Here is a 25,924-nt window from a genome sequence, read left to right as displayed (position 1 = left end):
AGAATATTCTGCCATGTTCCTCCCCATCGTTTACTAGGAATGTTCTTATTAAGTATTCTGAGTTCCTTGTACAAGTACGTTATATCACAACCACTCCTAGGAGGAAGGTGAGGTTTATCTGGCCTATATAGATCATATAAAACATCAGCAAGACTATTCAGCACAATCATCCCCATCTTTGCAAAATTCACTTCCGCCTTTGTTAATTTAAAAAAAAGGGAAAAAAATATACATAAGTGATGTAAAATATGTAGAGAAACTAAACTGTACTCAGAAATAATGTGAGTAGTTAGAAACAGTGCTTGCAATGAAAATAGCACACAGATCATCATAATTGAAAATTGAATTACCATTAGTGAACCGAATGATTTATAAACAGAAGTGAAATAATCTTTTTAGTAAGACAATATCAAAATCAAATCAGATAGAAAATACCAAAAGGCAAAACACGCTATACCAAGCTTGCTTGAAATCCCACAAACAACAACGAATGAGCAATTTTCATTAAATAAGTCGACTTGTATGCAAGAGTTAAGCAGCTATCACAAGTTAAGAAAAAACATGTAAAATATGCCAACAAATATTTCATTCAGCTTTAGTAATACATAATTATTCAAACTGGCACCATAAACAAATGTCAGAGTTTGTTGATATCAAAATATCTATACACTATCAATTCGAAAAGAAAATTAACAAACTACAAACTGATTTATGTGCTGCACACATATGCCTATAATGTAATTCCTACTAAATATAGCATTGGGCATGGACTACGTTTTGGGCGGCGCCAAGGTTAAAAAAAAGACGATTTACAAAAATGTGAAAACTTTACCTTTTTTGTAATACTGTGTAATAAGATAAAGATTCCTGTATAGTGCCAAAATTAAGTTCACTTGCTGACAACTTATCTGTCTCATTTTGAATTTTTAACACCAATGATGTGAGGTGTGTTTTCATTGTTTGTTCAAATATTACAAACAGAAATTTGCTTTTTGTCATTTTAAGTATGGAACAAATTTAATGTGCATTACCAAACATGTTGACAATCTATTTTGAATAAAAAAAGTTCAATTGTGTTTGAATTGATTTTCAAAATAGAATATTAGTTCTAAATTTTCTTCTGTAGAAGGTTTGGTTACCTAGTTACCTGGTAAAAAGCATATATTGTATTGTCTTGCAAGATATAACTTCAACCTCATTTGGAAATGTTTGGATCAATACAACCTGGGACCTGTAATTTGATATTAGTTGGGAATCGATTACACTAATGTTAATCAACAACATCATCATCTTTTTTTAATATCATCTAAATAAAACCATCAGGTTATGAATTTTCAGCATCCAACCTTTTGAAGCTGTGTTTCAGTTTGACAAAACTTAAGAATCCCCAACATAAAAGAAAACATATCAGTGGGTTTGTAGATCAAAGCTTGGTCAAAAGATCTGCAGTTTAATCAACATTAGAGAAACCATGAAAGATAACCAAAAGCTTACAGCTCTTGGTAAATCTATGAATTATCTTTAAATGTTGGCTTTATTTTTATCTACATACCCCAGTCAAACTTCCTGTTCTAGTTGACTCTTCAGCTACATTTGAAAATGCTCGCATGCTGCCTTCGACAACGCAACGTACCTACAAAGTTTATCAGTAATTGTAAATCAAAGTTAAATGTGTTTACCTAATGCATACTCTAATATATATATATATGGGTTCTGCTTTTGTAGTTTAAGATATAAATGCTTTTTGACATAAGAATGACACAACACTTTATACAATGTTTTCGTCTTAAGTATTTTTGGTTATTTACCTTCATTTGGGAATTATCATAGTTCATGTAGCTTAATATTTGAAAGTTATTAATGTATACGAAATGAAACATTTGTAACGGTATTCAGGTCTGACCAAACAAGTCAGAAAAGTTACAGCCAAATCCATCTGTGCATACATATCTGTCTCATTTTATTGTTAATTTGATGAGCCTTATGTAGACAAAACACGCGTCTGTTGTATCAATTTATAATCATGGTACCTGTGATAACTATTTACACCACTGGGTTGATACCACTGCTGGTGGACGTTTCGTCCACGAGGGTATCACCAGCCTAGTAGTTAGCACTTCGGTGTTGACACGAATATCAATTATATAGTCATTTTTTATAAATTTCCTGTTGACCACAAATTTTGATATTTTGGGTCCTCAATGGTTTTAAACTTTGTACTAGTTTTGCTTTAAAACTATTTTGATCTGAGTGTTACTGATGAGTCTTATGTAAAAAGTAAAATCACAATGTTAACAAAACGTGCGTCTGGCGTATTAAATTACAATCTTGAAATTAACATGGCAAACCTTATTCACTCCAAACAGGTAAATTCTTTAAATCTATCCACCATGACTAAAGGTATAATGTGCCGATGCAAATACAGCATACCAAATTTCATTGACATATCACTCAAGGTTACCAATAAACTTAATTAATCACAAACCAAAACATGTAAACAAAATACCCTGACTGAGGGGCCCGGAGTGGGCCAAATAATATTGATCGAAATGAGATTGGTCAACACTTACACAACAACATACCAAATATAAGGTTTACCACTTAAGGATACCAATTATGTTTTCACCATCAACTGACCTAATCACAATACGATACATATAAACTGAACACAAGTTTAAAGTCAATAGATCATGACTCAACGGTCGGAGCCCAACAATTATCATGGAACTGAAATATGCAAATGATAATGTAACTTCATAACAAATAGCTATGATTTACCACTTACGTATCCCCAAATATTGATCTTAGCTGATACCATAGGGATCTGATAAGACACAAGCAGCAGTATCAAACTATTCCAGTTAAATTGATTAAAAAAAGAATAAGAATGTCTACTCACAAGAAACTCAGTTTTTAAAGAGCAAAAGAATAAGCAGGTAGAATTTAATGTATGTTGCACATAATATATATAAATAAACTGAAATGAAATGATAGATACCGACAAACTGAAACTTCATCAAAAATGAAACTATAGTTGAATTGCAATGAGACTTAATCAATCATTTGGTATCAATTTTAAATACTGAACTACCGCATTTGTTCGTTGAGTTTTTGTTTTTCTAAGTATGTACTCTGAAGACAGTTTAAAAACTAGAATATTTGAAGTTTAAATTTGTTGACAGCTACTGTAAAAATATGTACAAAGAAATTTAGGAACTATGAAAAACATGACTAGCAACCTGTTTGTTTGTTTTGTTACTGATCTTTCTTGAAATCAAAACATGTACCGAGTGCAGTTCCATTTTAAAGACATTAGTAGACATACTTGATCAGATCAAGAGATCTCTCTCAAAGGAACACATTAAAGAGTGACTTTTTGTTCATAATTGTAATAAATCATTACATTTAGTTATGTACTGCAACATAATTCAATGATAGGTGTGTAAAAAAATCAATCATAACTAGTTAGCTTGGTGGAAATTCTTGGCTTTTGCCTAGGGGATTCTAGATGAGGATTTGCGTGTTCAGCATTTTTAGAACAATGGGGTAACTAAAATGATATCAGAATAATAATGCATGTTTTTGTTAAAATATGCTATATTTCAACGTCAACATAAAAATCAGTCACACCGTAATGCTACTCAATCATTAGTTTTCCTTGTGGAAGTTTATTTTTATTTCGTTATGCATTGGCATTGCGTGTCCTAAATTGACATACGTTTCTGATCTCACCTTACATATGTAACTCTAAACTTTTGTGGCTATTTCCTCAAATGTATGTTTTATACATACATTGTGTGTCTCAAGTTGAAAGATTATCTTACCAGACCAGAAAATTGCAAATAGATGTGTTTAAAGGTATAATGTTCACTTACGCATAGATAATCCGTTTTTAAACCTGACCATTCATCCACGAGCTTGTGTTTTTTATACATGTTTCACAGTAGTATTCTGTCATCTCTCTTCCACCAAAGTCATTGATACCTGTAACAAACTCTGGTTTTGTAAGACCACATTCCCACTTTTTTTCAAATTTTACATTTGACATGTTGAATCTCGTATGAATTATCTTTTTTAATTCCATCTCAACAAAGTCAGCGATGTCCTTGAACAACCCTCTATCAATACCTTTCCCAAATTCTAAAATTTGTATATGGATTGCATTTGGACATGTCGTTACAAGCAATTTTCTCAATTTCGTCTTCTGTAATTCAAAGACCACAATGTTCCGGAAAATAGCAATCTGCATTTTCTTCTGATTTGATATACCGACTTGTGCTATAACAAACCTCCGGCTCAGTGATGCAATTAAATGATTCTTAAGATGTGGTGGTAGAAACCTAAATTTGAAACACAACCAAGTGGACCTATGACGTGTATTTTCTGGCACTTTAAACATTTGGTAGATGTCACACGGGCATTGTTCTTTTAACATACAGGGTACATAGTGTTACGGCCAGAAATCGCCTTTAAATTGTAGCCAACAAAAGACACAAATCAATAGTTAAATTTAACAATATTTATTATACAAAAGTTTACAAGAAGTATTTTACAAATATAACTGTTAACTTAACTGTCAAAATATGAGTCCACTCTTTTATCTGTATCCGGAAATCTTTCGGAATCCAATCTGAATATTATGTTTACTACTAAGGTCACAATCTAGTATGATGTTGTTTGTAGAATAAAAGTGTCAATCCAAATGCTGTGAATACTAATGTCTATCAATGTCTATGTCCAAGTTTAATTATATATAGTTTAACTTTAGTGTTTGTATATATAGTGTTGTCATGGAAAATTCTAGAACACTCTATAATGGAACATTGTGGAAAATTCTAGAACACTCTATAATGGAACATTGTGGAAAATCCTAGAAAGTTACAACGGAAGTTTCTTGAATAATGTAGAAGTTTAAATTACGCATCTTTTATAAGAATCATTCTAGAAAGTTCCAATCATTCTGTGATTGTTCCAGTGATTCCTAAACTGCACAGTTATAAGATTATTTGGTAAACAACTATCAGGCCAGGCCTCTACAATAACTTTTTTTTCAACTTGTCCAGTAGGACAAGTACATATCAAAACTTATTTGTCCGAATGAAATTGTTACTTGTCCAAATTTTTTTAATTAAAAATAATCTTTTTACATTTTAAGTTGATTAAAGGAACAAAACGAATTTAAACAATAGAACAGAATTTGATGTATTTCTTTTGAAATACTTTTCAAAAATATGAGTTAAGTACAACTGAATCTAGTCATGTCACAGAACTTAGGTTCTAGTTCTCATCAATGCCAGTCTCATCAGACTCTTAAAATGAGGCACCATCTGATAGGCCTGTTCACTCATTGGATTTGTATCCTGTTTTTTTGTTTAAGTTGATAAAAGTTGAAAAAAGTTTATTCAAATGCAATCAATAAAAAGAAGAAGATAAGGTCTGATTGCCAATGAGACAACTCTCTCAAATGACACATAAAATTGTTTTTTTTTCTACTTATGATCAAATATGATTTTGTGAATTTTATGAAATTTTGGTAAATAAAAATATTGTTGTGAAAAAAATACTGGTATGGGATTTATTTTAAAGAACAGAATAGGTAAGAAAATGAGGTATTGATTTGTCTTGGTTCCGAAATGTCTCCTGCCTTGCCAAACTGTCTATCAATCATGTCTACTAAATATGTCTCCTACGGTGCCAAACTGTCTATTAAACTTTGAGCTAAACCTGTCCAGGTGACGAACTGTCCTGTAAAGTTACCTTATCTACAAGAGCGCAGCATTGATTCGGATCAGTAAGACTGGTTTCCGAGAATAGTATACCTTTAGCCTGTTAAAAAGTACCAGACAAAGAACCAGTTTAAAATTATCGATTGCAAGTAGCCGATATTCAGTAAAGGCAGATCTTGAATGATTGCTTCTGCACGTCTTACAAAGTATGTTTTATATTCTTGAAAGAGGGACGAAAGATTCCAGAGGGATAGTCAAATTCATAAATCGAAAAGAAACTGACAATGCCATGGCTAAAAATGAAATGGACAAACAGACAAATTTATGGCGTTCATTATCACTGAACTAATATATATTTGTTTAAGGGCCAGCTGAAGGACGCTTCCGGATGCGGGAATTTTTTGCTGCACTGAAGACCTGTTGGTGACCTTCCGTTTTTGTCTGCTGTATGGTAGGGTTGTTGTTTTTTTTTGTCACGTTCCCCATTTCCATTCTCAATTTTAAACAAAAGAACAAAAGACAGAACATAGAAAACTACAGAATAAACAACACGAAGCCCACTTAAAAAACGCAAACACTTCTTACATAGAATAATCAATCATTTAAAGCAGAACAAACACAATACATGAAACAAGTGTGTTAACATAATAAATATACCGTTCCAGCTTCTGCGGCATATACAGCATCTGTCCATGTAGCAGCAATAACTATTGGTGGATCCAGATTACCTGACTTTGTCGTCCTGTAATCCGATATGATATTTCCCTCTTCCAGTCTACTGTAGCAATGTATTGAGTCAATCCAGAGTCGGAATAAAGCTACAAAGTCATGGTACAACAATTTCATATCAGTATTTATTCAAGTATAATTGTATTGACATGAATATTAATTATATTGTTATTTTCATAGATTTCCTGTTACAAAACTCTACATTTTTTCGAAAAAAACTAAGGATTTATTTATCCCAGGAATAGATTACATTAGCCGTATATGACACAACCTGTATAATTTTTGGTCCTCAATACTCTTGAACTTTGTACTTGTTTGGCTTGTTATAACTATTTTCATTTCAGCATCGCTGGTGAGTCTTATGCAGACGAAACTCAGGTCTGGCGTATCAAATTATAATCCTGGTACCTTGATATCTAATTAAATAAGACTTTACCTCAGAGTTTAGTATGTGTGTGATTTTACTTTTTTGTTTATACTAAATCTTACATATCTGTTTTCATTATACATCAGACTCATCAGAATTTGACAAGAAAAAAATTCTCAAAATCCTAACACTATAACTATCATCATTTCGAAACAGGTGTATTATAGACATTTCTGAATGTTGATTAATTTGACCAATCTGCCACTTTTAAAATTGTTTCAGTTGAAGTAGCAATCTGCCGCTTTTAAAATTGTATCAACGGAAGTAGTGCACCGTAGTGTTACACATGTACTGGCTGATCTAGTACTATGTGGTTTATATATAATTATGTCTAGTTTTCCGAAAACATGATGTTCTAACTAAGTACTTTTTTAGAACAGTTACAGCTCACTGATTTGGCTATACTTTTTGGACCTTTTGGATTATAGCTCTTCAACATTAATGTAAGCTTTGGATTTCAAATATTTTGGCCAAGAGCATCACTGAAGAGACATGCATTGTCGAAATGCGCATCTGGTGCAAGAAAATTAGTACCGTTTATTTTATTACAATACATATCCTTTTGTCCCCAATAAAAAATTGCAACTCAATTGGTAGTACATGCCTCCCTGGCTTCGAACATCTCAATAAACTTCTAACATCTATATATAGATGTTACTATCTGTAACAGTTATATCATATAAATCTAAACTATGAACATGATGAATGATTAGTACCGGCTTTGAACTGTTAACAAGTGTAACTGGCTTTATGATCAAACACGTAAATATAACATATAAACTGGTGTCAATGTCCTTAAGCACGACTTCAATGTCCAAGTTTCTCTGGTATCTTGGCAATGATGGCTTAATATTGGATATACCTTTAAGAACTCGCTTTATCAATGGACATTGACCAACACTTTTCTCTTGATCTAAACACATAAATGAAGATACCATACTTCTGGCTATGTTTATAAAACTGTTTCCTAAACCTCTATTGATGTAACGAAGTTGAAAGTTCTAGAATATTCAACAGACTGGCCGTAAGTAAATGAGTAAATTGTCCGTCCACTGCAAAATAACAACCATCTCTTGCAATATGTCCTAGTTTGCGGTTTACACCCCACATTTCCCCTTTCACACTTGGTTTTTCAACTACTCGCCGGGTAGAAGCTAAATTGCAACAAACAAAACCTAGAAATACAACAGTCTACTTGAGGACAAGAGTTTTGGTAAATGTATCTTTAAAGTCAAAAGAAACGAGTGATTGGTGAAAAATAATGTTTATCCAATACTTTAACCAATGCATGTATATATCATAAAATTAGTCCTCTGTGCACGATTTTATCATTATTTTCGCAAATATATCATAGTATCGTCAATTTTTTTCTCTCTGTGTTTGTTATGATTGAACAAATATGGCTGCTCATTAAATGCCGTGTGTTGAAGCCGAAGTTTACCGATTGTCACCTTATAGTAAACAAATCACAAAAAGCATGGGTATTGAGCATGTGTTTGCATGAAACCTGGATTTTTTTCTAAGTGATATTATATCAATACGATACATCATTTTGTTCAGGGAGGAATTCCCAATCATTTAATGAAAAAAAATCGAACATCGCCCTTCCCGTTTTTTCTGGTGAAAAGCTTAAAATTCCGATCTTTTACGATTTTTTAGGGAAAATTTTATTTGAATTCTTCTGAAATAATAATGTATGCGAGTGACTATTAAAAAATAAAACTAAATAAAACATGCATAAATAAGTGTGGTCCATTCATTAATAATAAATTTTGATTAAAAATATTATAATTTTTTTTCTTAAAAACAAGATTTTTGGATTTTTGGATTAAAAAATTCCATTGCCATGGCAACAAAAAGCCAAAAATATCCCTTTTCCGGGTCCAACGTTTGTGTGAAAAAACTGTGAACTTAAGGAATTAACTATTTGCATTATAATGAGCTAATAAAATTGGTATGTCCCCGAACTCGTTTTTACGGAAATGGCCGTTATATGTGTATATCTTGTCATTTCTGTAAAACACAATATTTTTTTTTGTTGCTCTGCAAAGAGCAAAGTCATCTTTAATAACATCTTTTTATAAAGAATCATTTTGTCTTGTAACACTTTGGGATTGACCATAATCAAGGAGAGAAAACAGTGATTAACTTAGGGATGACATCAAAAGAGCAATGTAGGATGAACAACTTATTTCAAATAGTTTGGGGTGGGGGGATAACAGTCGGAAGGGGAGGTGTTTAACTCTGGTCATACTGGTGCATCAATACATGTACAATACTCTGATTTTGAAGGAAACACTTATATTCTTTCCGTGCTTCTGTTACTTTTCTCATTTGAATTGTTTTACATTGTCTTATCGGGGCCATTTATAGCTTACTATGCAGTATGGGCTTTGCTTATTGTTGAAGGCCGTACGGTGACCTATAGTTGTTAATGTCTCATTGGCAATCATACCACATCTTTTTTATATTCAAACTGTAAATTTTAAATCTTAGAAAAGCATTCAAATCGCCATTGCACCATGTTTGGAAAATAATTTGTATGCAGCAGTTGGATGAAACGTTAGAGCTTGGAATAAATGAATAATGTGTCCATGGGAAACTGATGATGCCCCGTCTTACATAAACATGAAACATTATAAAGTATTCCGTATAAATTTAATATCATTTGGTAAAAGCAAACTAAATAACGGAATAAAAAAATTCAGAAAACGACCTCATAATATAACTCCGAGCGTCGTCACTACTTTATTAAGATCTCTTATATACGGAGAAAAACTAAAAACTAACACTTTCCCGGATTTTATAGTGAGGTCGTGCATGTGTAGAGACACATATTACCATCCTTGTTTTTAGATTAATTGATTCAAAGTTGAATTTTGTTTTATTAGAGTTTGTAAAATATCCAGTGGTAAATACTTCAGGCATGTTCAGGACGACACAATACAATAGTTGTGTCTTAATGCATCCATAAACAAATATTATCAGAACAGTCCGTCAGTTGTAAAAGTGATTGATAAAAATAAAATACATTTCGAATGATGTAAATGTGTGGGTTGTGTGCGTATTTGCGTAAAAGACCAAGTTCAACATTCTGTCATTCGTAAAAATCATGCAATAGAAATATCTGAGAATTTATATATGAATCCTCTATAAGTAAAACACATTGCGCATTATGTAAATTTAAAAACTAAATTACTAAAAATGTCACAAAAATGTGCCGTTTTTCATTCAAGCCTGCGTTTCTATATTTTGTATTCATACTGCAAAAAATCGGAAACGGCGTGCATCAGACTTAAAAATTCAATAAAAAGACAGCTTAGCAGTCAGTGAAAACGTTACCGGGGTTCTTGAAGCAGAATAAACAATACTTCTATCTTGTGAAAGGACAAGACGGAGACAAGCCATAAAAACACAAGATATTAAACAGATTTCTATTGAAATCAGCTTCCCATGCATTAGTTTTTTTTAAGGTTTCATGGCGGGAGACAAGAGAAAGGGGACAGGAGAATGGAGAATGGTATTTTTTGTTAGACCATTTATAAATCTAGAACTGTAAAAGTGACGACAACAGAATTCAAATCTATTCTCTGGTTTTGTGGCAACAACATTGTGCATAAGTTTTATATATCAGTTGGTTGAGGAAGACTAAAGTTAGAAAATGGAAACCAAATTTGTAAAAACGGACTTACACTATAATACGTACATTCGGATCAACGTACAAGCAGACAAGGTTATAACTAAATGCCCCCTTTGCTACGGCGGGGGCATAAAAATGTACATTTATGAAATAAAATAAAACTCCGCGAAACTTCATGAATTGTTTTTGCACAAAGACGTTATGGCTAAACCTGACGTCATATAAATGAAAACTAACAAACTGACGGTCATTACCTTACTAGTATGATTCAAATTTTGATAAAATTACATCAAAACGACGATTTTGAGGTAGGTGTTGTTTTATTTTCGATAATATTGTAGTTATCAAACATTATTTAATCAAAGCCATTCAATATGGCGGGTCCCTCCTTTTTTTCAATTATTTGAATTCGAGTTATCTCCCTGTGTACGCAAACCTTACCTTAACATGTATAATCAGATATTTGTTTATTTCAATGACAGATCCATGCGCATTGCGATCACCAGAATTTTACGCTCGGGTCAGTATGCATACGGAAAATATGTGGGCGAATTGCTTCCTGGAGGCAAGCAATTAAAAATAAGTAACCTTCTTCTAAATGTGGTCAAATTAAAGAATTTTCATCAGAAAAAAGTATATGTTCATAATTTGTATAATGAAAACTATCCATTAAGATATAAAAAACATATGCATATTTTTTTTTATTAATTTGAGGTTTCTAATTACTTTAAAGCTAAAAAATCTGAAATCTAATTGTTAAACTTACTATTAATCAATATGACATATTACCTTGTGCATTAGAATCATCTGCTTCATTGAGTTTTGTTACAACAAGATACATTGCATCTTGGGACAAAAAGGTTTGATGTGTGCGGTAAAATTCTTCATCCCCTGCAAAATACCATAGAAAAAATGTGGCATATTCCTCTTTGTCGTGTACATCAACTTTAGACTTAGCGGTTAGCATGGTTTCAAAATCCCTTGCTGCTTGTTCAGAGGATTGGCTTGACTGCTGAGGTGTTACTAGAGGTTCATCAAGAGGTTTTATTATTTTAGGTTCCATGGATACCGTCTCTGATTTCATTGATTCATCATAAGATATTGCTGGTCTTTTGTCCTTAATGGCCATGTGTGATTCTACTAGTTTTTCTTTAGCTGCCTTGTCTTGACGTTGTCAGTAGAAATAAGGAAACGTTTAGGACAAAGGAATAAAAAAACAATAAACCGTTACACAGTGAACTTTGTCTACCATAATATATTCAAACTTTAAAAATACAACTGTATTGTGTAAATGTGTACATAGTCAAAATAATAAAGGTGGTTTCTGTAATTGGCTGTTAAAGAGAGGCAAAAGAAACCAAGGGAAAACATGAATTTTGAAAACAAACTAACAAGTCCATAAAAAAGAACAACAGTAAACCAAACACAACATAGAAAACTAGACTGAGCAACATGAACCCTACCAAAATCCAGGGGTGATCTACAGAAGGATAAGCATACTCTGCTGCACATGTGGCAATTGCCCTGATGCTTATGTAAGTAAAAACCCTGGCGACAAGTAAAACTATCTCTAGAACGTCGAAGATACATCACTGGAAGAATCATTTTAATTCAGATTTCAGGTGCTCCGTAATCTTGTAAGATTAATAAAGAAATTGATTGGTTTGGTGAAAAACAAACAAAACTTAATGCAAGTTCACAGATACATACAAAATTATCAATATCTAGGGCAATACAATTTTATACTACTGTGAATAAATACGTGTATTTCAATAAGCATCCACATTAAAGGTTGGCTTGCCTACGACTAAGGAGTGTGAATACCACTCTGATATAATTCTGCGTCTCTTTTTTAAAAGGTCTAGTCTTGCTCATCATGTTTGCTGTTAACAATTTATCTTTACCTTTGATAGTTTTCCAAAACTTGGAATTTTTCGAAAAACTAAGGATTTTCTTATCTCAGGCATAGATTACCTGAGCCGTATTTGGCACATTTTTTTGGCAATTTTGGATCCTCAATGCTCTTCAACTTTGTACTTGTTTAACTATTAAGATAATTGTAGAAAACGCAAAACATTGATTAACATCGTCATTTAGGGTAAATAATTCAAATGAGTAGATTTCTGGCACTCTTTTGTAGATCTTTCTTTGCTGACAATAATTGCTATTAAAAGGTTTTTTTTCTATCGATTATAGTTTTCAAGATCATATGTAAAAAAAAAAAAAAAAACAAGAGCGTGTGTTCTCGTATGGGTCAATGTGCATCAATCAACATTGTAGATTAGATGGATGGATGGCTGTTTCATGTCCAGTGGAAAACAAGTTCATATCCAGGACGAGAACATGATAAAGTGATATGAAATATAAACCCTATTTTCTACTTGACTGACATGCTAAGAACTGAGTCCAGTCTTTTCTCTTATCTTAAATGCTGCATGGTTTAGCGGAGAAGCAGCAAATACCGATTAAAGCAGTAAGGGCCAAATATTCTGTCTGGTACTGTCTTTAGGCAGCGGGCTGGAACTTAATCGTGAAGACTTAAATCGTCTGCATATGTTTATGTCTAATTTGCAATAATCATAATTTCAGCGTATATGATTGATATTGATAGCTGCACATACGATACGTGCAGACGACAAACGTAAACACAAAAATATGATTTTCTACTACATACTGTGAAGAAGAATTTTTTCCTAATGAATAAACAATTATTTATATTATTTTGATTATATGCATTTTTGTTTTTAGCTTACAACTATTGTTTTCTGAACACAACGGGTGTCTGTTATTTTTTTAAACTAGTTATCAGCCATATTGGCTTCAGTAGCAACGAAAGGTCAATCCGGGTCAAACATCTTGAAGAGCGGGCTACGTCAAACATCTTGAAGAGCGGGCTACGAAAAAAGCCGAAGGCAGTGATTAGTGTAGAGTAGTATTCGGGCCCGTATGCGGATCGGAACTGGAACTGCCGGGGAGTTTGAGTCCGAATGGGGCGAGTTTTATGGAAATTCGGGTACAAAGTGTAACGTGAAAAAAACGTTTTTTTAATTATCTAAAAAAGTTTTATTGAAATTTGGAAATTTTTACATATTTTTTACGGGGTGTTGGGTAATACCTTTGGTAGAACCCTACAGGTAGTCAAATATAAGACGTTTTTAATACGGAGACAAAGAAACAGGATTGAGTTAAATTTGGCGCTCAATGTTGTGAGAGTTACGTCACTCATAGATGGTGTGACGTCGACGAGGGTCATTTGCATAGTTAGGTCAGTAGTCCCATTCCTTGAAAATGTGGCAGTCAAGTGCTGCATTTAATGAAATGAGTGTAAATGATCGGCATAATAGGACAAAATCGTTAATGAATTAAATATTTAATTACAAACTTCATGGTCTACAGAATTTAATATTTCACAAGGAGCAATCATGGAACTAAGGAAAACTTGCGTGAAGTTCCCCGGGATAATGGTTTGCAACGTCCGGGGATATGGGTTAGCAACACCCAGGGGCAATGGGTTTCGTAACGACGTGTGTTAACCAATCAAAATCTTAGATATATACTTAGCCGGGGATAAGTTCTTTTATGTAATTTTTGACGCCCCTCTGATTGTGATTTTAAGGCGGTAAGGAGACCTAAAAATACTAGTTAAAGTCCTAGGGGTCCCCGAAATATGTAATTTTATGTACCTTTTGCAAACCCAACTAATTGTGATTTTAAGGCGGAAATGGGATCTTAAAATACTAGTTTAACTCCGAGGGTCCCGACACATGTTCGTTCATGTATTCTTTATATTAGCCCAACAGATTGTGATTTCGAAAAAAAGTTGGACACAACCGAACACATATTCATATGTATACTTCTAACATGTCGGCAATCTCGTTTGTAGTTGTCTATGTGTCACATCTTAATGTGTTATGTGTTTGGAGAATTTGATTTTGTGGGCAGATATTTAAATCTTAAATCTTCGTTCACATCTTGTCTTGAGTCGGGTCAACTTAGAGCTTTATATACTTTTATACGAGTGCACTCGTTTGTTCGTGTTTATTGTAATCAATTGGTTTATTTGAGAAGAAAAGGCATTTTAAACCTGGTTTAACCCACCATTTTCTTTGGAAAATGCACGTTTCAAGTCAGAAATATGACAGATGTTTTCCAACTTCTGAAGACACAGATACATTGTATATACTGGATGTTAACCTTTACATGTCTTTTTGTCGTTGGTTTGCTTTCCAATTGGTATATACCCCAAGTCTCTTTTTATTATCCTTTACCCATTACGTTTTGTATTGATATAAACAACAGCCATTATTGGACATGGCACAGGGCAAAATATGTCCCCCTATATAGAAAATAAACGATTGATATAAACAACAGCCGTTATTGGACCTAGCACATACAGCAAAATATTTTCCTTTGTAAAGAAAAAAAATTCGCGGAACCCAGTGTCTCGCCTACTTTTGCTGTTAATCGCAGGCTAAAAAAAATGAGGAAAAAAATAATAAAAATGTTCCTCTCGATACTATCTCTTGATTTTAAGAAGTTTCTGTCCAAGTTTAGTAAAAATCCAGAATAGTTTATGAATTTAATAAATGTTTTAAAAACTTCAACTGCAGACTGTATGTAATGTTAACTGGAAGAAAGCTAAGTCCATTTATAAGTAAAATACGGAAAAACAGGCACAAAATTTTAACTAGCTTTTGATCATAAACAAGATTCTATCCAAGTTTTGTAAAAATCCATAATAGTTAAAGAAAGTTATTAAAACTTTTAATATTTTTAAAACCACAGAGTGAATGTTATGTTTCCTGGCAGAATTTTAAGTCAATTTATAGTAAAATACGGAAAAACAGCATTTTTTGTTTACAAAAATTACTTCTGGATACTATCTTATGATCATAAACAAGCTTCTGTCCAAGTTTGGTAGAAATCCAGGATACTTTAAGAAAGTTATTAAAATTTCAAAAACTTTAACCACAGAGTGAATATTTGTGGACGCCGCCGCCGACAACGGAATCTAGGATCGCTTTGTCTCAAAAGTCGAAGGCTCGATAATGAGCACAGGTCGTGAGAAGGTTGTTTGAAAGACAGAACGTATTTGAATAAGGGAAGACGTTACCATAGGTACCATTAAAAGTCACGAGTTGAGGCAAACAGTTAATAACATTGTCGAAAAAAATAAAGACAAATAGACAAAAAAGTCTAAAAAACAGATAAATGGAGATTTAACAACACAAAACCAAACAAAAACAGTGAACTCATATTAAAAGTTGGCAGTGTCTGCGCGTACCTGCATGCGGGTACGAATAGTCAAATTGCCGTTCGTAGACTACGCGTACCCACATCCGGTTTTATAATAAAATTGCTATCGGATCGGGAATGAAACGTGAAATATAAACGGAAATTATCGATAATATGGGGATTTCGTGTAGAACGAGTGACGAGTATGAAAAATAAAATTTTCAAATTGTATTTATTAGATAATAATACATAATAAACATTACAAATTAAATGCGCGCTGATGAAACATGAAACTGTACAGTCCCTGTAAATGAAAAACATGATAAACATTAATACTAATATCAAATGAAAATGCAAATGCAAATTTAAAGAATCAAAATTTGAATTTAAAAAATACCCATATGAGATTTAACAAGAATGTTTCCAAAGTACACGGATGCCCCACTCGCACTATCATTTTCCATGTTCGATGGACCGTGAAAATGGGTAAAAAATATAATAAGGCATTAAAATTAGAAAGATCATAGCAAAGGGAACATTTCAAGTTGATTGGACTTCAACTTCATCAAAAACTACCATGACTACCTTGACCAAAAACTTTAACCTGAAACTCTCACTTTCATTTTCTATGTTAAGTGGACCGCGAAATTGGGGTCAAAAGTTTAATTTGTCTTTAAAATTAAAAAGATCATATCATAAGGAACATATGTACTAAGTTTCAAGTTGATTGGACTTCATCTTAATCAAAAACAACCTTGACCAAAAACTTGAAGCGGGACAGACGGACGAACGGACGCAAAGATCAGATAACATAATGCCCTTCTTCTATCGTAGGTGGGGCATAAAAATAATCTTTTAGTAAAATGTAAAACAGAAACTGAAATTTAAAATTAAAATTAAAGCTTGGATGTCTATATAAGAATTAAAGAAGCACGTATTAATGTCAAAATAAACCAATTTTAAAAGATTTATGTAAATAATTAAGTGTGAGAACAAATTTTCCATATCCAATAGGATTGTTTTGGCACATTTTTCAACCCTGCATATTTCAAATGTTGCCAGTCCAAGCAGCAATCACAGGCCAAAGAGCCCTGATCGTGTGTGTTTTTTTTTATATTTGATACATATTACAATTTATTCTGTTAAACTTTAATTCCTCTTTAATTTTTGTGTTTCCAGTTCTTCTTTTCTCTTTTCTTATACAATTGTATAACATTATTCGACTGATAGTTTTGAACAAATTGTTTCAATTCTTCATGATAACTTTGAAATGTCTTCCCCATATGTATAACACATTCTTCCATTTTATGAATATTTGTTAATTGAGAAAACTGTTCACTTACCTATATATAAATATTTATATGTAAGATCCTTATAAGCGCTCATATACTGATGATTGAAAGAGGGAGACATCTAAATATTCCCAGAAATGAAAGATACTGCTCTGTATGTAATTCTGGTCAAATTGAAAATGAAAAACATTTTTTTTTACATTGTGAAAAATACTCAACTAAAAGGGCCATATTTTACCAAAAAGTTTCAAATATAATCGTTGATCCTCAAAATTTCAAAAACATGAAAATAATATAATCTTTTTATTAAATAATAATTCATACACAATCCTAAAATTGACCTCCTCTTTCATTTCAGACAGTCTGAACCTTCGTAAAGCAGAACAAACTCTATAAAATTGTCTTATTCATAGTCATTGTTTATAATATTACATATAAATATAGTCATTATTTGCAATACTTATTATGTATGATCTACTATGATTAATATGTTTGTGCTAATAAAATATTTATTTATTATTTATAAAACTCCTGAGTAGTTTTAATCAATTTATTCACTAATTGCGACAATTTCCGTATATATTTGATCATATTTCACGTTTCATTCCCAATCCGATGCCATTTTACAATATAACCGGATGTGGGTCCGCGTAAGAAAAACAGACCAAAACACAAAAACTTAACTATAACCACTGAACCATCAAAATGAGGACAAGCACAGATAACACCTGCCAGTTGGACATGTACACCTTACAGTCCTTCCATACACCCAATATACTAGAACTATTGCTGATAGTATTTGAGATATGGACTTGACCACCAAAACTTAACCTTGTTCACTGATCCATGAAATGAGTTCGAGGTTAAGTGAAAACTGTCTGACGGGCATGAGGACCTTGCACGGTACGCACATACCAAATATAGTTATCCTATTACCTATAATAAGAGAGATTTTAACATTAACAAAAATCTTAACTTTTTTTTCAAGTAGTCACTGAACCATGAAAATGAGGTCAAGGACATTGGACATGTGACTGACGGAAACTGCATAACATGAGGCATCCATATACAAAGAATGAAGCATCCAGGTCTTCCACCTTCTGAAATATAAAGCTTTTAAGAAGTTAGCTAACGTCGCCACCGCCGGAACACTATCCCTATGTCGAGCTTTCTGCGACAAAAGTTGCAGGCTCGACAAAAAATAGCATTTATTGTTTTCCTTTTATTTCCAAATACTGTTTATATATACATGATAATAATTTGATGAAAAAAACATGATGTAAACCTTAATAAAAAAATACTACGACGAGGAAAGAACACTCACATGTGAATATTGACACGTTAACACGAGAACACAACACATGTGAATCATCTAGTTACAAATTACATGATTTGCAACCTACAAATTGAATTAAAGTGACAAATAACATGATGTGAACCCTGAATCAAATTTAACAAACACATTCATTGCTTACTTAGATATGTATTTTAATCAACCCATAAAGGATTGAAATATTTGAAGTCCTGTGACTGAATGGCAAGGTTCACTTCAACTCTAGTGTAGAGAAGCGTGTTTGACGTCAGAATGTAAACGTCACAGAGGACGAGATATACAATAATTTTGTGAACCCTGAAATGTGAATAATAGTAATGATTAACAACATGTGAACCATAAAATGTGAATCATACAGTTACAAATAACATGATTAGAACAGTAAACACTAAAATGTAAATCATACAGTTATCAAGTAAAATGATTTTGAACACTAAAATGTAAATAATATTGTTACAATAAAACGAGATGTCAGGCGTACTAACGTCTTTATATTATGCCTCACCATATGTGGATCCTTACATAAATTATGTGGTGACAAAAATGCACCCTAAATATAAACAGCTCAGTGTTAAAATTACACAATATGACTCCTAAAATGAGATGACAATGTAATGTGATGTAAACATAATGATGAAAAATTGCATGTTGGAAAAGGAAAATAAAAATAAAGTAAACTTAGATAAATAAACGAACAAATAAATAAAATTGAACTTTTTTTGCATTGCCTAAAAGAATAAAAATGTTTGTAATTTGCCGTAGGAAAGTAACCCTATAATGTTTCTATTGTCCACTAAATAATCCTGTAAATTAAGTAAATATTTTGATAATCCATTAATTTCTTTTACATAACTGAATAAAATTATGTCAATCAAAATACAAAGATAATAGTTGACCAATAAAAAGTAACTTTAGAAAATTTAAAATTGACGCTGAAATTTCATAGGTGAATAAAATAGTTCCAATCAGCACGTGATGTTGGGTTTAAAAAGGGAAGACCGCAAACTCCCAACATCACAGATCACATAATACACATCAATGTAGATTGTTAATGGGATACATAATTAAAACATCATTGTATTTTAATCACCAGGTATATATGTAAATTGTTAAGTGTAAACCTTTTTGAATTGAATTTAAAAGTAAGAATTTACCTTCTGATTTAATAACTTAAGTTTGATATTTAAAATTTACATTTATAAAAGAGATTTCATTAACATAAATAAGTTAAAATAAAGTTTCCTATTTAAATTAATTGGATCACAGATCACAGATCACATATCACACTTCTATGTAGATTGCTGTTTGGAATAAATCATAAATCATCATTGTATTTTATTCACCAGCGTCAAGCCTCAAACAACAAGTGTCCGAGATGAGGGACACACCCACAGAAGGTATTACATAGACCTGAACTGAGTGATATATAGTATTCCCCAGATCACCGAGAGAAGATATTATCCCAGGCCTTTAGATTACTTGAGAGAAGCTAGAATCTCCAAATACATGTAAGCGAGAATATTCCCCGAAAGAAAGACGTCCGTCCCCCGAGTGTTTAAGTTATAAACGTTTTGGAGGGAAAAGGGAGACAATTCGACAGAGCAGCGATCTTTTTCCCCTTTTCCTGCATTCCATAAACCCTAAATAAAAATAGTTCAGAGTCAAAGTTATGAACCTTGAAATGTGTGGCCAGGTAAACGTGTTTCTGTGCTTTTTACCCTCCCCTAGCCCGAGATAAAGATATAACAGCACAACTAGGAACATAAAATCCGTTGGAAAAGGCTTTGCTGTCTTAGGACAAAAGAAACAAAAGATTATCTTAACTCATCAGACTGACAGGAAGCACAAAAACTATTATCAAAAAGACGGAAGACAAAAAGTACCAACATGAACGTACTCTCAGTTACAACAAGTGAAACTTCGAGCTACTGCTCACTGATGATACCCCCGCCGCAAGTGGATACTATTAATAGTGTAAAAATATGCAAGTGTTCGGTAAACAGGAAGTTGTCGAGTGATGAATCTGAAAACGCATCATACGGTATAACTGACTTATATAAATCCTGAAACCAAATTTCAGAAATCCTTGTATTGTTGTTCCTGAGAAAATTGTGACGAAAATTTTCAACTTGGCTATCATGTGTAAAATCATACAAGTGTTCGGTAAACAGGAAGTTGTCGAGTGATCAATCTGAAAACGCATCACACATGTCACACGGTATAGCTGACTTAGATGAACCCTGAAACCAAATTTCAGAAATCCTTGTATTGTAGTTCCTGAGAAAAATGTTCATGGGACGGACGGACTGACTGACGGACTGACGGAAGGACAGGCAGAGGTAAAACAGTATACCCCCCTTTTTTTTAAAGCGGGGTATAATAAGCTTGTTCAAAGGTCATTTTAATTTACTAATAAATTATGTTTTCGCAAACTATAATATCATTCAGTACATATCCGTATTAGTGTGAATACGTAATAAACAGTGAGAGAAAAGCATGATCTTGTGCAATGCTAAATTATAAGTATCGGCAGGATGTAACATTATTAGTTAGTATAATTCCTTATTATAGAAATTGACTATTTTCACATCTTGCAAATGGATAAGGACGAGAAAATCAATATAAAACAAACACAAACTTGGAATCACATGAACTACAACAGGAGCAAATGACAAGATAATATAAGAGTTGATAAATTCGTATCTAAAATTATAGAACAATTCATAACAAAGGAGTATTTCTTTAATAACAATAATGACACAAAATCAACATTTTCTTATATCTTTGATCACAGTTTGAGTAATCAAAATTGTTGCAGAAACTTTTTGTTAAAATTTTCCTACCATTTCATTTGGCACGTCCTACTGCTGGCAGATTTGCAGTCCAAAAAATGTAGAACCAATCTAACTGTCTCAGTTCTTAGCTTTTTTTTTATGTCGGTTATGATTTAAGGCTGTCATATGTTTATATCATTGGATTTTAAAAATTTGATCTTTAAAATGCTGTATCAGATGAAGGTTATTGAAGTATCTTCCTCAGTTCCCATGCAATGTTGGACTTCATGCTGTCAGGTGCAGGCATTGGGCGAATCACATTGCAATGTAACGCATTATATTACAATTACTTTGACAAAACCATGCATTAAATTAGTTCCAACTATATGCATTTATCAAAGTAATGCATTAAATTACAATTACTTTTGCAAAGTGATGCATTGAATTACACATTACATTAAAATTTTGTAAATTTTATTATCAAGTGAAAAGAAAAGTCAAACATTTTGAAAAACAACATGAAGTCACAAAAGATTATAGCATATGCAGCAACTGTTCCATGTATTGAATTGAAATAAACAAGTAAAAAGTATATTCAATACGATAATTACAATTTAACATCATAAGAGTTTCGAAGTTTAATACTTATTTTAACTTAAGGTGGAAGGGGGTCTAAATTAAAATTAAAAAAAAAAAATCCATAAAAATTTCTTAATAATTTGTCTAAATGTAGTCTATATCATGCTTTTATCCAAAATTTAAAAGAAGTATTGGTCACCAGGCTTTTTTCTCGCTACAGGTTGTGCAAAATTGTCAGATTTTGTATAGATTATGCATGGAAAACCAAATTTTGTGAGATAAAAAGAAAACTACACCACAAGATTTTTCGATAAAATGAGAAGATAGCGGTAATAATATGCTTTCAGAGAAGAATAAATTGCTTTGCCGAACGCAGCTGGATACGACCGCAGATGTCCAACCCTGAAAAGTTGGGGCCAAAATGGATACAATGTTCACGCTTAATACAGGTCTGAATTTGGATCGTAATTAAATTTTTGACACATAATAGGTTTCTGACACAGAATAATTGTAGTCAAAGACCTTCAAATTGGTTATATGATTTGAATTTATATTAAATTTTTGCTTTTGTGCAATATACTATGCGAGTTGATCCCCCCCCCCCAAAAAAACAAAAACAACACCAAATAAATAAAAAAAAACACCCCATTTGTTTGCGTGTGTGCAATACACTATGCTGTTAAATATTAACCCCCAACATTTACAAGCAGTGTAAGGGAGGTAATCAAACATTGTTGTTTAAATTGAGTTGGATTACCTCCATTACACTGCTTTTAAATTGTCTCAATTGTCCTTTAACCAGAAAAAAAAACTTTTTTTCCCCTTTTTTTGCTCCTAATTCCTAAATTGTTTGAGCCAAAACACCCCAAAGTCAATCCTAACCATTTCTTTGTAATATGAAAACTTACAGTATAATTTTAGAGAGATTCATACACTGATACACAAGTTATTGTCATGATACTAGAAAAATGCTTGTATTTTGCCTAACTCCTAAAATTTTGAGACAATTACCCCCAAAATCAATCCCATCATTCCCTTTGTGATATTGAACCTTGTTGTACAATGTCAGAGATCTATACACTTACACACAAGTTATTGTCTGGAAGTTACAAAAATGCTTATTGTTGGCCCCTAATTCCTTATCTGTCGGTACCATATTACCTCCAAAATCAATCCAACCTTCCTTTTGTAGAATTAAACCTTGTGGTAAAATTTCATAGAGATCCATTCACTTAGTTTAAAGTTTAACTGCGAAAACCAATGTGTCTTTGGACGACAACAATGCCAACGTCATACCAATATACGACTGCAAAAACATCTTTGCGGTCGTATACAAAGATAAAAATGGGATCACTGGACTCGTTTTCTTGCTACATAATGAAATATGTAAATTCACAACACATTCTATTATACAAGTTATCTTATCTGAATTACCTACTCTTATATCTGAGTTATCTTCCATTATGTGGCAAAGTTGAAAAAACCATGAATCAAACAAACATATTGTTTTTTTGTAATATACAGCCGTAAATATGATAAAACACATAATTTTCTATATTAACATGATAAGTCTTACACATGAATTACATACTTCTCTCGAAATTTGCACATTTAAAAATTGTTATTCCAATATACTAGTTGTGTGTCAACATCCCTGCTGAGGATAACATCTTACCCAGTAGTCAGGGCTCCAGATTCTAAATTATCCATAAACAAATTCAGTAATTATTACAAAACTAAGGTTCTAACTCCCTTAGGCAAAATTTAACTTAGAAGATTAGATTTTTTTTTATGTCACTTTTGGTAATATAGGTCTAGACTTGTGTAAGCATCATACATCCTCGGTTTTCATTATTTAGGTTTGAAATTTTATAGTTGGTACACTGACTAAAGTATGCCCTTTCCAGCTATAACATATTAATGCCTTCAACAGCAGTTGTATACAATGTATACAATGGTGGTTACGAGTTAATGTTCTATTATGGTGATATATATTCATTGCTGTTCCATTTCAATATCAATTGCCACTTCTGAAAAAAAAGAAAAACGTCATCACTTCATGCATGAATTATACAAATTACTATTCAAATTCTATTTACCAAGAACATGTTTTTTTAGGATAAAACTGAGTATTGAGCTTACAGCTTTTGGGTTTTCGGCTTTAGGCGTTCCAGATTTGAATATGTTTGGAAGTATGAGATTTTTATAGTGTTATTTCGACTTGTATACCCTTGCATTTACAATTTGAAATTTGAAATCAGTACTTTATCGGAAAAATGTTACTGTCATTATATTTTACTATATAAACTGTTGTTCAGTGGTTGTCGTTTGTTGATGTGGTTCATAATTGTTTCGTGTTTCTTGTTTTTTATACAGATTAGACCGTTGGTTTTCCTGTTTGAATTGTTTTACACTAGTCGATTTGGGGCCCTTTATTGCTCGCTGTTCGATGAGAGCCAAGGCGCCGTGTTGAAACCCGTACTTTGACCTATAATTGTTCACTTTTTACAAATTTTGACTTGGATGGAGAGTTGTCTCATTGGCACTCATACCACATCTTCTTATTTTTATGTATGTACTTTTTTTTGGCGTTTTTGTAAGAATGATGGTATGTTTGTATGCATATTTAAGTCAGCTGTGTTGTATGTTTGTAATGTACGTTACAGTTTAGCTTTCTGGGTCCCAGTCATTGTCAAGTTTACCAATGATGTCCGTTTGGATTTCTCACCAATTTTATCAATATAACAAAGCTAAGCTAGCTTTAAAACCAAGTTTAACCCCCATTTTATTTCTTAAAAAAGCCTGTACCAATTTAGGAATATGACAGTTGTTTCCTTTCGTTCCGTTTTCGACGAAAGGAGTTTCATTGATACAGTCGCGCATATCAATGTTTGGTTATTGAGGAAATATTTTATTTTTGTGGATATTTAATTTCATGTTTGTGCCAGAGTCTGCATGCTAGTATATTTAAAGTTTGTACTTCACAACAAAATCTACAAATGTGTGTTACACAAGAAACAAAATAACCATCAGTTTCAAACTTTTGTAAAGACAAGAAATGTTCAAGTCAAGCACCAAACCTCCAAAACTCAAGAAAACCTGACAAATATGTGCCAACGTAGGGGGTTGCTTTTCTGTTTGTAAGATTGTTATCACTTTTCATATGATAGATGGACGATGAAACTGAACTGGTTTATTATTAGAAAACTTTTTTTTTCTTTTTAGTCCCTTTAACATGTTTAATCTGAAATGAAAGTATTGAAAACTAGAGGCTCTAAGGAGCCTGTGTTGTTAACCTTGATCCATGTGCATATTCAACAAATAACACACTATCAAACATTGTTAGCGAGAATAGCATTTCTCTGTTTTGTTGATATTGTATTGCTGATCATTCAATTCGTTTCGTTTTTCTCTATCTTCTTTAATTTTTGCTGAAAACACAAAAGAGGGTAAACAAAATTTCTTAATTAAGGGCAATCACTCCTATAAAGAGTGACAGTCTTTTAACTATATCGGCAAAATTTGACTTGTTAGTAAATCATGTCGAGCTAATCAAATTTGCATATTTAAGTTTCTATCTATCTATCATAATTTGTTTCATAGAAGGCACAATGCAAAAAAAATGGTAAATATTGTAATTAAGGAGTCATTGGACAATTTCCACATTATTTGTATTAATTGTAGATCTTGTCTTGTTGATCATCAAAGGGACATAACTCCAAAAGAATTCGAATGACGATTTCAACCATGAGACTTATTTGTAGAACATGTATAGATGATAATTTTTGCATTTAAAGTTTCTCTTTATCTATTACACTTTTCAAGATAAAAAGCAAAAATGAAAAAAAAATGGTAAAATTTGTAATTTATAAACTCATCATAGATACGTGCAATAACTCCTATAAGAAATCGTCTGACAGTTTTGACATTAATAGACAATAGGTAGAGCTCAACATTCTGAATTTTTTTCTCCATGTCAGATTTTATTCATTTATAATGGTTTTCAATATAAAAGACAAAACTTACATTTTACCCCTACGTTCTATTTTCAGCCGTGTCGGCAATCTTGGTTGGCGGGCAGGATCATCGGACAAATTTTTTAAATTAAATATCCTAATAATGATTGTGGTCAACTTTGGTTATATTTGGCCCAGTAGTTTCAGAGGAGAAGATTTTTGTAAAAGTTAAC

At 32.4% G+C, this 25,924-nt stretch overlaps 2 protein-coding genes across 2 annotated transcripts in view; both read right to left on the bottom strand.

Moving 5' to 3' along the window:
* Positions 1–1,270: 1,270 nt before the first annotated feature.
* LOC134700572 (probable serine/threonine-protein kinase qkgA) lies at positions 1,271–11,651 on the bottom strand. The gene is made up of 4 exons (XM_063561949.1): positions 11,312–11,651; positions 6,384–6,544; positions 1,553–1,633; positions 1,271–1,306 (listed from the first exon to the last, which is right to left on the bottom strand). Exons 1-4 carry the CDS (start codon positions 11,649–11,651, stop codon positions 1,271–1,273), a joined length of 618 nt encoding a protein of 205 aa, XP_063418019.1.
* Positions 11,652–22,334: 10,683 nt separating this feature from the next.
* Positions 22,335–25,924, bottom strand: part of LOC134700478 (uncharacterized) — a 91,486-nt gene continuing 87,896 nt past the window's right edge. Inside the window, exon 12 of the mRNA XM_063561871.1 lies at positions 22,335–23,765. Within this exon, the coding sequence (XP_063417941.1) occupies positions 23,731–23,765 (35 nt within the window). The 3' untranslated portion in view covers positions 22,335–23,730. The remainder of the gene's footprint in view (positions 23,766–25,924) is intronic.

This window comes from Mytilus trossulus, unplaced genomic scaffold, assembly GCF_036588685.1.
Source record: "Mytilus trossulus isolate FHL-02 unplaced genomic scaffold, PNRI_Mtr1.1.1.hap1 h1tg000158l__unscaffolded, whole genome shotgun sequence".
Lineage (NCBI taxonomy): Eukaryota > Metazoa > Mollusca > Bivalvia > Mytilida > Mytilidae > Mytilus > Mytilus trossulus.
The sequence above is the reverse complement of the archived record's forward strand: the minus strand, read 5'-3'. Positions and strand labels throughout refer to the sequence as shown.

Bases quoted from the DNA above. Each gene is read 5' to 3' on its own strand.
- LOC134700572 (XM_063561949.1), bottom strand. From the start codon at position 11,651: ATGGCCATTAAGGACAAAAGACCAGCAATATCTTATGATGAATCAATG. The intron at 1,634-6,383 runs GTATATTTATTA...TAAACTTTGTAG, and splicing joins ATGCCGCAGAAGCTGGAACG to GTACGTTGCGTTGTCGAAGG. The intron at 1,307-1,552 runs GTATGTAGATAA...GGTTTTATTTAG, and splicing joins GAACAGGAAGTTTGACTGGG to ATGATATTAAAAAAAGATGA.